This window comes from Camponotus vicinus, unplaced genomic scaffold (assembly GCF_025532165.1).
Source record: "Camponotus vicinus isolate PSW18456_S1 unplaced genomic scaffold, iyCamVici1.0 SCAF_6, whole genome shotgun sequence".
Taxonomy (NCBI): Eukaryota; Metazoa; Arthropoda; class Insecta; order Hymenoptera; family Formicidae; genus Camponotus; species Camponotus vicinus.
Genome location: NW_028141978.1, coordinates 17,727,275 through 17,740,816, shown reverse-complemented (window position 1 = coordinate 17,740,816; position 13,542 = coordinate 17,727,275). Strand labels below are relative to the sequence as shown.

Sequence of the window (13,542 nt, the reverse complement as noted above, 5' to 3'; positions counted from 1 at the left end):
AATTATTTTAAATTCAGTTTGAAATTAAACTGATAAACAGTGATGTCAGAAAGAGGATGCGGCTCACGTGCACACAGAGAACCTGTGTGTGAGCCGCGTCCTCTCTTTCGCATTACTGCTAAGGGAAAAAAATATACTTTAGATCTTACGTTAATACAAGTCCTTTATATACATTTCATGATAAATATTGAATACGAGAAAAATTAAGAGTGGTGTCGCCGCGTAGCGGCAAATGAAGAAACATGTCGCGCACACGAAAATCGAGTTGCGGCGTAGAAGTCGCAAATTAAGAATATATTCTTATTCATTAAGAATATATTCTTATTTATTAAGAATATTTATTAAGAGGACTTATAAAGAGGACTTTTAATTAATTAAATATATAATGCAAGATATAATTTTTAGGAAAAATTATATTTGTCTATATAAAAAAAGGTAAAATCATATATAATATTAAATGATTATATATAATATCATATATGACTTATATCAAAGCATACATGAAACTAACCTTTATAATTTTACTTTTTTTTATATAAATAGACATGGACTTTTTTTTCCCGGGTAGATTTTCTTTTAAGGAAAAAAGCCATTGCTAAAAAAATTATTTATATTTAACAAAATATATAATTTTGAATGTAGAACACATTTTCAAAAAAAATGTTCTAAAAAATGTAGAATAAAAATTAAGACTTAATAAAGAAGTTTAATTTCGATACTTTTGTTGCCGTTAATAAGCGTAACGTAAAAATCGCAATTACAATTGAAACAATTGTATAAATCTTCGATTTATGAAGACTGCCTACAGATTTTGTTCCTCTTAGATAAATTAAAAAATAGAATAAAATTAAATAAATATAGAAATTGAAGAAAAATAGAAGAAAAACGAAAATATGTAAAGTTGAGCTAAATAAACAATTATTCATTTCAAAATTGTGCACTTACGTTTCGAGAATCGATATCGATAGCAAGTACATGTGACAGTTCTCGCAATATATCTTCGGCTGTGTTCCAAAATTCACTGCCAGTACTGAAAATCTATAGTGTACATCACGTAAACTATAGATTTTCAGCACTGGCAATGAATTTTGGAACGCAGTCCGTATGGTCATATGATTTTCACGAAGGAAAGGGCGAGTCGTGTGTGAGATCCAGTTTCGAACTTGACATATATTTTACGATTTTTCCTCATCAACGTAATTCGAAAAAAATCTCGTCGCAGAATGAAGGGATGCATATTCAACATTGACGGCGGCTACTTAGAAGGTCTGTGCCGTGGTTTCAAGTGTGGCATACTTCAACAGAGCGATTATCTGAATTTGGTTCAGTGCGAGACGCTTGAAGGTATTTATTTGGTTTATTTGATCCGAGTCGTCTTGGATTCACATTTAATAAAAGATTTTTCATATCTTCGTAACATGTAATTTATATAGATATAGATATTTATTTATTTCTTGCTTTAAAGCTTTAAAGGTAATTTTACAAAAATTGTATAATAGTGTATAATATCGTATATAAAAATATAAATGTTATAATGAGTATATAAAATATATAAATAAGTTTTACATAACAATGACTTTTGGGCTAACTAATCTTTATCTAATAACTTGATTTAATCGCTAAATTTTTATAATAATTGCACAAGATAAATTATTTCTAGATTATCTTTGAACTTATTTTATTTCTTTCTAAGTCTATTTTCTAGATTTTCTTATTCTCTTTCCTTATCCTTACAATTTTCTTCATTCAACTGATTCTTTCTCCCTTCTTTTCCAAAACTGATTCATTCTTGTATCATTTCTGATCTCTACAATTTATTGCTAAATGCTTTAATGTTGACATCATTTCAACAAATCCTAAATTTTTTTTTATTCATGCCAAAATTTATCATAAAATTTGTTGTTTCCTTATCTTAATCCCACAATTTTTTGAAAATGTTTGTTTTTTCAAGTATTCTAGAATTTTTCTTATATAAAACTTTCTTTATAAAAAAAAAAATATATATATATATATATATATATATATATATATATAAACTTAAATTTAAAGGCAATAAGAGCTAAACGCGGATGGTAGTGCGTAAGTTCAACGAGAAATAAGTTTTCGTTGAAACTTATTTATGTGCACAGGGCACAAATTTTCTTGGTACGATACCAAGCAAATTTAAATAATTCTCAATTCGAGAATTTATTTAATTATTATCCCTCTTTCCCCCCTGTAATGTTGTAGGCGAGAAAATTTGTGCCCTGTGCACACAAATAAGTTTCAACGAAAACTTATTTCTCGTTGAACTTACGCACTACCATCCGCGTTTAGCTCTTATTGCCTTTAAATTTAAGTTTATGTTTTAATACACAGAGCCTAATTTCTTATAGTTATATATATATATATATATATATATATATATATATATATATCTTTTTATTATAACATTAAGGTGATAGACATAGGAAAATGTTTGTTCATTGTATTTTATCTTATTTACTATTAATAAACTTATGCTTTTCTTTTTGCTCAAATTAATTTTCTTTATCTAGATCTGAAACTACATTTGGCTGGTACAGACTATGGCAGCTTTTTGGCAAATGAACCATCTCCACTTTCTGTTAGTGTGATTGATGACAAATTGAGAGAGAAACTGGTTGTAGAATTTCAACATATGCGCAATCATTCCGTTGAGCCCCTGTCTCAGTTCCTAGATTTTATCACTTACAGTTATATGATTGACAACATCATTCTGTTAATCACTGGTACTTTGCATCAAAGACCTATTTCAGAATTAATTCCAAAATGCCATCCACTTGGTAGTTTTGAGCAAATGGAAGCAATTCATGTCGCTGCCACACCTGCTGAGTTGTACAATGCTGTATTGGTAGATACACCCTTGGGTATGAGATTTTGATTTATATTGATTATTTATTTTTCTTTATTCTTACATTACACATTATACACAAATGTCATGAAACATGCTTATTTTACTATAGCACCTTTCTTTGTGGATTGCATATCTGAGCAAGATTTGGATGAGATGAATATTGAAATAATAAGGAATACACTTTATAAAGCTTATTTGGAAGCATTTTATAAATTTTGTAAAGAACTTAGTGGTACAACTGCAGACACTATGTGCGAAATACTTGCTGTAAGATATTCTATTTTATTAAAATAATAACATTGGATATGCGTAAAATAGATGATATTTTTATTATTTCTTTAGTTTGAAGCAGATAGAAGAGCAATTATTATAACCATTAATTCGTTTGGAACTGAATTGGGTAAAGATGATCGTGCAAAATTATATCCACGCTGCGGACGTTTGAATCCAGATGGATTAGCAGCTTTAGCAAGAGCTGACGATTATGAACAAGTGAAGGCTGTAGCAGAATATTATGCTGTGAGTAAAACTTTAAATATGCAGTTTGATTAATGCTTTTTAAATAAAAATATATAATTCTTTAATTTTGTAATTGCAATTATAATATATAATAATTCTCTTTTAAATTAATGTTTGTTTTTCATTGCTCCATATTTAAACAGGAATATAGCGCTTTATTTGAAGGCGCAGGTAATAATCCTGGTGATAAAACTTTGGAAGACAAGTTCTTTGAGCATGAAGCAAGTATATTTATTACTTTATATAAAAATACATAAAAATACATGCAAATATTACACACACACACACACACACACACACACACACACACACACATATATATATATATATATATATATATATATATATATATATATAACGTATCTTATAATACAATTATAATTTTATATTAACCTTGAAATTTTTTAACTTTTTGATATACACAGGTTCGTTTGAATGTTCATGCATTTCTTCAACAATTTCACTTTGGAGTATTCTATAGCTATTTAAAATTGAAGGAACAAGAGTGTCGCAATATTGTGTGGATTGCGGAATGCGTTGCTCAAAAGCATCGTGCTAAAATAGATAATTATATTCCTATATTTTAAATTGAACATATTATAAATGCTACAATAACGTTAATTACATTCATTTCTGCAACAATAATGAATTTATTAATATATGCTAAGATATTTTCTAATATTGTGAACTATATGATAATGTTATAATTATCAGAGGAAGAAAATCTTCTGAAATTGTTTGAAAAATATTATCCAGAAAACTTATTTTAAGAAAGTAAAAAAATATATGTATTTATTAAATATTGTACGTGCTAACTATAACATAGAACGTGTGTGTTAAGAAAGAGAATTAATATTTAGAATTATTCGTACTTGCTTTAGAATTTAAATGATTTAGCAAAATTTGTGTGCATAGTATATATTTTATTAATATAAGTTATTATATAGCAAATATTCAATTTAAAGTAAATATAAAGTAAAAAAATATATTCCACATAATTAATAATATAATGGATAATTTTTTAATTCTAAACACATACATATATCCTTTATAATCCTTTATTTTTTGACATTAAGCTAAAAAAGATTGAGAAAAAAATTATTATCAATAATTTTACTTTTTTATTAGTTGTTTTGTATAATTGTAGCACAATAAAACGTATTTTACATATTTTTGAAAATACATATATTATTGTATATATGAAATAATTTATCATTATTTAAATTCACTACTGAATTCATATATCAATGAATTTGACACATTTTATTTATACACATATTTACACATTTAGTTTTCAAATTGTTTTCAAATTCTTTAACAATTATTTTTTAAAGAAAGCTCATTCTTTTGCTGCATTTCTTCCTTCATTAATAATATTCTCTTCTAAAGTTTTAATAGTATTCTGTAGTAAAGTTTTATTTAATGCATCTCTAGAAGTAGAAATACTAGAAAGTAGAAATACAATTCTGATTTATTCTATTTTATTGTATGAAGAAAAAAGAAAATATATAAATTTATCTTCTACAAATATGTTCACTTTCACACTGCATTCGATCTCCATCCGTCTCTCTATTTCTGTTAGGATCTACTTCTTCTTTCATTGAATTCATGTTAATTACTTGTGATGAAATGTTATTTCCATGTTTCATTGTGGGTGAGGAAGGTGTTGACACAGATTTTGTGTTTTTGATGCTATTCACTAAGTTCGGCGGTTGATAAGTTGTTAAACTCTTCAAACCAATTACTTCGGGATTTTCTTTCCAAAAACGATCACCGATAATATCGTCTACCAAGGGCACCACAGCAGGTTTCAACCTTCCTGACCCATCGGGCACCAATTTCCGAATGAGTGTTGTACCTTTCCGAAACAATTGTGGTTCATTATTATAATTTATTCCAAACTCTTGGAAAAGCAACTCATTCTTATGTGATGCTAGAGTGCCTCTAAGCTTTTCTTCTGCCTGTAACATATATATATATATATATATATATACAGAGTGTCCGATTCGTGAGGGACCAAACGAAAAGTGATGATAGATTGGGTCAAACTAAGAAGAAAAGTCCTCTACCATTTTGCAAAATTCGCAATAATTATTAAGTAATAAGCAAAAATGTCCCGGCGCATGAGAATCGGTAAACCGCTTGTAGTGTGTGATTATTAAGTAATCAAACGAAAAGTGATGATAGATTGGGTCAAACTGAAAAGAAAAGTTCTCTACCATATTGCAAAATTCGCAATAATTATTAAGTTATAGGTAAAAATGTCTCAGAGTATAGGAAGCGGTAGACAGATCGCTTCTCATGCGCTGAGACATTTTTGCCTATAACTTAATAATTATTGCGAATTTTACAATATGGTAGAGAACTTTTCTTTTCAGTTTGACCCAATCTATCACCACTTTTCGTTTGATCACTTAATAATCACACACTACAAGCGGTTTACCGCTTCTCATGCGCCGGGACATTTTTGCTTATTACTTAATAATTATTGCGAATTTTGCAAAATGGTACAGGACTTTTCTTCTTAGTTTGACCCAATCTATCATCACTTTTCGTTTGGTCCCTCACGAATCGGACACTCTGTATACACACACACACACACACATACATATATACATAATATCAGTCTTTTTTTAAATCATACATAACAATAAGTGTATTATATGTGTATATATACAGGGTGTGTTATTTTAAGTGGTGCAGCTAAATATCTCTTAAAGTAAAAGAGATTGGAAAAAATGTTTCAGACAATAGATGTATGGTTTCGACGGGGACATAAGATGGTGCCATTAGTTTGACCTTGAAGAGTCAGCTGAAGGTCACGTGAAGGTCACCTCTAACTTTGTAAATGGGACATCCTATATGCTTTTGCATATTTTTGTAGCTCATCTCGAGAGCTTTCCAAAACACTATAATTAAGTTAGTTTGCATTAAGTACTTTCCGAGTTATAAGGCTTGAAATCATTTCTTAATTTTACATAAACTGTAAAATATTTTGTAAAATATTCATTTTTCGATTATCTTACCTTAATATTTTTATGTACAAAATAATGAGAGGAATCAATTGGTATAAAGAAAACACATAGTTATTTTTAAGAAAAAAAATGTAATTGTTAATTGCAATTACATTTTTTTTTTCGAAACAATTATGTGTTTTCTTTACAACAATTGATTCCTCTCATTATTTTGTACATAAAAGTATTAAGGTAAGATAACACAGGTCTACAAATTAAAGGGTATTTAATATCACATGAAATTTTATATTGATTTCCGAAGGAATTTGGTGCGCTGAATCCAAATCTGGCCTCAGAATGGCGCCATCACGTCAGGATTTTGAAATATTCTAACCTAAAAGTGCAAAAATGGCTGTTTTAGGGCATTATTGGAGTTCACTCCTGGTTGCAGAGAATTTTACCGACAAAAACTAAACAAAGTACCGTAAAGTACAAGTCTTGCCCTTTAATTTCCATTTTGAAACATCCAAATAGGATTTTTTTTCACCGAGATACAGCAGATTTAAGTTTTTACTAGATACAGAAAATCAAATTATTTGATTTTCTGTATGCAGTAAAAACTTAAATCTGCTGTATCTCGGTGAAAAAAAATCCTATTTGGATGTTTCAAAATGGAAATTAAAGGGCAAGACTTGTACTTTACGGTACTTTGTTTAGTTTTTGTCGGTAAAATTCTCTGCAACCAGGAGTGAACTCCAATAATGCCCTAAAACAGCCATTTTTGCACTTTTAGGTTAGAATATTTCAAAATCCTGACGTGATGGCGCCATTCTGAGGCCAGATTTGGATTCAGCGCACCGAATTCCTTCGGGTAAACCTCTTACTTCTTTTGTGATAAAAACCTTGTAAACTTGTGTAATCGAAAAATGAATATTTTACAAAATATTTTACAGCTTATGTAAAATTAAGAAATGATTTCAAGCCTCATAACTCGGAAAGTACTTAATGCAAACTAACTTAATTATAGTGTTTTGGAAAGCTCTCGAAATGAGCTACAAAAATATGCAAAAGCATATAGGATGTCCCATTTACAAAGTTAGAGGTGACCTTCACGTGACCTTCAGCTGACTCTTCAAGGTCAAACTAATGGCACCATCTTATGTCCCCGTCGAAACCATACATCTATTGTCTGAAACATTTTTCCCAATCTCTTTTACTTTAAGAGATATTCAGCTGCATCACTTAAAATGACACACCCTGTATATAAAGACTGTATCATGAATTGTTGTTGTGAAAAATATAAACATTTTAATTAATTTAAAATATAAATAACATATACACACACAAAGATAAATAAAAAATTATCCATCTATTTCTTCAATTTATTATAATTATGACAGAGAACTTATAGATTATTTTTCCACATAATCTCCTTGTTTTTCAATACACTTGGTCCAATGTTCCAAGTTTGTTTATGTTTTCAGAAAAAGTACTAGTTTTAGTAAGTTTTTCATTGTACTATTAATCATACATACACCATATCTTTCACAAGGTCTGTAGGAAATGCAGTTAAAACACTTCAAAACTTAGGGTTTGAGATCTTGAGCTATTCACTAGCCCTGACCTTGCTCCTTCAAATTAGTTCTTCAAATTTCTCCCTTCAAACAAACTCTTCAAATTTTCAACCAACATAAAAATATGCATGTGTTGCTGATGATACAAACAAAAACTTTTTTTTTGAGTGAACGAACTTATAAAATACTAGATCAAATGCATTGAAAATCAAAGAATTACATGGAGAAACGATGTATTTCTAAATTCTTTGTGTAGTAAATTATTCTTTGTGTAATAAATTGCAGAAATAGATTGCAGATAATTGTTGATTCAATCTCACATGTATATTTCATTATTTCTTAAATTTTATTTAAACTGCATATTTGTATTTTAATATTATATTTGGATTCTTTATTAGAAACTTATAAACACATTCTAAGCTTTATGAAATTTTATGGAGAAAAAACAATGTTAATTTGATCAATTACAATCATAATAATTGCATTAAAAAAAAATTTGTTTAAATTTTAAATAAAATTTTGTATTTTTTCCACTTCTCTTTTTAACGATTTTTCAATATTGTTTGCAAAAGTGTTAAAATATATATAACAATACACAAATATACATGAGAAAAATATTTTAATTTATCTACATATTTTGTGAAAGAAATGTACACATGTATTATTAATACATATGTATTATAGCCAGTGCTATATATAACTATATGGATTCCTTGTGTTATAAATATTATATTTTAAAGACAAATCTTTTTTTAATAAATTTTTAACGAGTTGTTCATAAATAAATATTTAATAAAAAAACTATTATTTATTTCAATAACTAAATTTTTAAATTTAGCAATATATCTAAAATATAATTTCCAAATAAATTTTTTAAAAATGATGAATTTTTATTACTTTTGTTAAGAATGTACTATTTATTTTATTTAAAAAGTTAATAAACATATATATTGTCACTGAAAAATAATAATCATACTAGTTTGTGTGTACAAAGATATAATAAACGTATATGTGAATATATAACAATTATTAAGCTATATAATATTGTGTACAAGTTTTGCATATCACATATTTTTTGCCTTTTGAAATATAATACCTGACTCGGAGTTAATTTTCCTTTCAAAACCAGATTCCAAAAGCAAGTGTTGTATAAATTATTGACATGTACATCAGCCTGTCGCCAAGCCAAATAGTCTCTTAAATTCTTATCTGTTGGATATAATACAACACGAGCGTCAAACGAAGGCGGATAGTATAATTCTTTTCCTCTAAATATACGTGGCCAATAATAAACATATGCCGAAGCAAATAATGAATTTACATTAGACAATAGTTTTGATGCTGAAACACACATAAACACACATAAATTTAAAAAATATATTTGTAGATGTATAGTCAATCAACATAATTAATGATGAAAATTTAACATATCAACTGTATTGTTTATACATTCAGAATAAGAACATTATAAATTAAACTAATTTTAAATAAAATTATAAAGTTTAAATAGATTTATAAAATATATAACATAAATATAAAATATATACAATAATCGGTGAACAAAATTAGATTTTATGATTTAAAATATACTGGAAATTTCATTAAAATGAAACGTAATCAATGATTTAAATTTTTTAAATTTATTTAAATAAATTATATAGCACATGAAAATTATATCTGAAGAGAAATATATGTATTTCCATAGAAAATTTTAACAATAAAGATAAAAAAATAAATTATATTTTCTATAATATAAAAATAATATAATCTGATATTTTAATACAATTTGATATCTAAACAATTTAATATATGTCAATTATTACTATAAGTGTGTGTATATTCATAATACACTAAGAGCTATTGCACAAATTAATATAACTGCATATGTATGATATAAGATCATCTGGACGAATAGCATTAAATCACCTAGATGCTCATTAGTCCATATGATCTTATGCTATGCACATATAGCAATGTCAATTTGTGTGCGATAGGACTAAGAAAAAGAAAATCTGTGACAATATTCAAGGACCATTACTTTGAATATTTGTTATGATAATTAAATAAATTCAATATATTAATAATGTTAAAATCAACATATTTGATTTAAATCTTGAAATTTGTAATTATATTGAAATCAATTATGTGGTCTAAATATATACTAAATATATAATAGACAAGAAAAAAATATATATTTAAAATTTCATTTAAAAAAATAATTATGACTTTAGAAATTCTATGCAAAAGAAATATTAAAAATATTTTTTTTTATCATGTTTTTTAAAATTATTCAAATTGTTTAAAGTATATTTATTTATTTGCATCTTGAAAGTAAATAATTAGCTATCCTGTTCCAGTAAAAGTGATACCTTATATATAAGATTTGCTAGTGAATTTCCTCATTTTTTACATTATTCCTCATTTTTAAAAATTATTATTATTTCTTCAACCAAAGTTAATTTTTAACAGAAATGTTAAACAAAATTTATTAATTTTCAATTTTTGATATTAAATCTTTTTAGATAATCTTGAAATTAATTTGTTAAAGACCAACCAAAAATTAAAATAGTTTTATTTGTTTATATTTTTGAAAAACTGCGAAAAATTCTTTACATTTTAAATTATTTAATATATCTTAACAGTTATTAATCTCTTAACATATATGTTTGTTAAAAAGGAAGTGTAAAATCTATAAGTGAAATATAATTTGATATACGAGACATCTATTATTTTAGTTTTTTACATCCTTTTAATCTTTCAACAGAATATAAATCAATTATTGCAGAAAATTTAGTCAAAATATCTAATTGTCTAAATAGAGAAAGAGAAGAAGAGAAAGAAAAAGTTTGAAAATTTATTATAATGAATATGAAGCTATTTTTATTAGTATTATTTTATGAAATAATATTAATAAAAACTGTAGTAGAGATATGTTAATTTTCACTTTCTGATAATAGTGAACAATTATGCTTAAAATATTTCAAAATTGATGCTATGAAAAATTAAAGAAAAATTGTCACAAATTATTTTCTCTTTTTCTTATTGTATTATGAACATATATAAATATATATATATATATATATATATATATATATATATATATATATAAGAATAATTGAAGTATCATTACTATTAAATTGTATTAAAATATCAATCATAGGTAAAGTAATTTAATTCTTTTGGATAGGCAAACTCCGTACTTTGTTGAGCATATGTGTACCTCTGCGCTTATAGAGCTGTGTGTCCTTCCGAAAAACGAATGAGTATTCATCACTCTGTCCAAAACCTAGTATAATTTCTTTGAAATCTTCCATAACAGTGATCGCGGCGCGATTCATCAGTTCAAGAGCAGCCACATCATTTGGCTTGACGAATTGATGTGTCTCGCAGAACCTGGAAAAATTTCTGCCATCTATCCTAATTACAATCCAACAGTTTGGCAAGCAGTTATTGTCCTGCTCGAACTCCTTCACGTATTCGAATTTACTCTTTGCCATCGTCGTCAGACTTAAATATCGACACGAGGCAACTTGTTTGTCCCGACTGACGAGCCTTCGAATCAAGACGCTACCCTTCATTCAGGTAAGCTTTGTTGTCAGAGATACAACATTGCCGCCGGAACACGCAGTCCAGTGTTGGGCTTTGGGCTTCGTTCGGAAACACCACTTGTGTGCACACGAAGTTGCACTATCCGTTCGGAAATTGTGTGCTCGGTGTGTGCCTTCTGGTGTTTTCGAATGGTCGGGTTTAACCCGGGGTAGTTTACTAGACTCATTGACCAATGGCCGCATCCAGGGCCGCTTCGACCACCTCAATATAGTTAGCAGACAAATTCAATATTTCGCATTTTCTATTATTGCATTCGTTTGGGAATCATTTGGGCAAGTTTAGGAAAGCATTTTCATAGTTTGGGAAATAATAGTTTATTTATAATTAATAAAAATAAGTTCGGCGTATAGTTAGCAGAAATAATTTAAAAAAAATTTTTTTTTTTTTTAATCAACGTAGAATTATTTGGGAAACACTTCTGTAACGGTCCCATAGTTTGGGAAATAATAATTTCAATGTAATAAATAAACGATCATATAGTTAGCAGACAAATTTGATATTCTCTATTATTTATTAAACCAATCGCTTGGGAATCGTTTGGACACATTTAGGAATAGATTCTCATAGTTTAGGAAATAATAGTTTATTTATAATTAATTAAAATAAATTGAGCGTATAGTTAGCAGACATAAATATTTAAAAAAAAAATTTTTTTTTTTAATTAACGTGAAATTATTTGGGAAATATGTCTGTAATGTTTTTAACGTTTGGGAAATAATTATTTCATCTGAAAATCGGTAAATATGTCGATGAAAGGAGCCCGCCTCGACCTCCGGGAATTTAGCCGAGCAACTTCGACTTTTTTAATTTTTTTTTTTTTAATCGTTTGTTGGTTAATTTCTTACGACAAGCATGGAGCTGACACACACACACACACACACACGGGGGGGGGTGCAAGGGGGGCCTTCGGCCCCCCTCCCGCACCCACCCCGTCCCCCTCGCTTCGCGTGAAAAGTTGCAAAGTGGAACCTCGCTTCGCGTGGAAAGTTGCAAAGTGAAACCTTGCTTCGCGTGGAAAGTTGCACCCTCCTGCACCCACCCCGCCGGTAGGGGTGCCTACGGTAGGGTGCAACTTTCCACGCGAAGCGAGGGGGACGAGGTGGGTGCGGAAGGGGGGCCGAAGGCCCCCCTCGCACCACCCCCCCCCGCGCGCGCGCGCGTGTGTGTGTGTGTGTGTGTGTCAGCTCCATGCTTGTCGTAAGAAATTAACCAACAAAGGATTAAAAAAAAAAAAAAATTAAAAAGTCGAAGTTGCCCGGCTATGTTCCCGGAGGTCGAGGCGGGCTCCTTTCATCGACATATTTACCGATTTTCAGATGAAATAATTATTTCCCAAACGTTAAAAACATTACAGACATATTTCCCATAATTTCACGTTAATTAAAAAAAAAAATTTTTTTTTTAATATTTATGTCTGCTAACTATACGCTCAATTTATTTTAATTAATTATAAATAAACTATTATTTCCTAAACTATGAGAATCTATTCCTAAATATGCCCAAACGATTCCCAAGCGATTGGTTTAATAGATAATAGAGAATATCAAATTTGTCTGCTAACTATATGATCGTGAAATTTTTATTTATTTATTACATTGAAATTATTATTTCCCAAACTATGGGACCGTTACAGAAGTGTTTCCCAAATAATTCTACGTTGATTAAAAAAAAAAAAAAATTTTTTTAAATTATTTCTGCTAACTATACGCCGAACTTATTTTTATTAATTATAAATAAACTATTATTTCCCAAACTATGAAAATGCTTTCCTAAACTTGCCCAAATGATTCCCAAACGAATGCAATAATAGAAAATGCGAAATATTGAATTTGTCTGCTAACTATATTGAGGTGCTTCGACCAAACTTAATCGTTGATTAAAGGGTTGCCAACATGACAAAATAATTCAGTGTGACCAATTGTATTTCTAACAATATACAGAGAGAAGCCAATATAAAGGTACAATTTCATGCAGACGCTCGACGCTCATTTTTAGCGTCAAATCTGGTCAC

General features: G+C 28.5%; 2 protein-coding genes across 2 annotated transcripts; one reads left to right on the top strand and one right to left on the bottom strand.

Annotated features, from left to right (window-relative positions):
* Nucleotides 1-1,099: 1,099 nt before the first annotated feature.
* Nucleotides 1,100-4,404, top strand: Vhaac39-1 (V-type proton ATPase subunit VhaAC39-1). Its single transcript, XM_083101818.1, has 6 exons — nucleotides 1,100-1,344; nucleotides 2,538-2,888; nucleotides 2,985-3,142; nucleotides 3,218-3,394; nucleotides 3,538-3,615; nucleotides 3,820-4,404. The coding sequence occupies exons 1-6, from the start codon at nucleotides 1,224-1,226 to the stop codon at nucleotides 3,979-3,981; spliced, it is 1,047 nt and encodes a 348-aa protein (XP_082957944.1). The 5' UTR covers nucleotides 1,100-1,223; the 3' UTR covers nucleotides 3,982-4,404.
* Thg (tRNA-histidine guanylyltransferase) lies at nucleotides 4,044-11,672 on the bottom strand. Its single transcript, XM_083101817.1, has 3 exons — nucleotides 11,143-11,672; nucleotides 9,019-9,263; nucleotides 4,044-5,355 (listed from the first exon to the last, which is right to left on the bottom strand). Exons 1-3 carry the CDS (start codon nucleotides 11,498-11,500, stop codon nucleotides 4,909-4,911), a joined length of 1,050 nt encoding a protein of 349 aa, XP_082957943.1. The 5' UTR covers nucleotides 11,501-11,672; the 3' UTR covers nucleotides 4,044-4,908.
* Nucleotides 11,673-13,542: the final 1,870 nt, after the last annotated feature.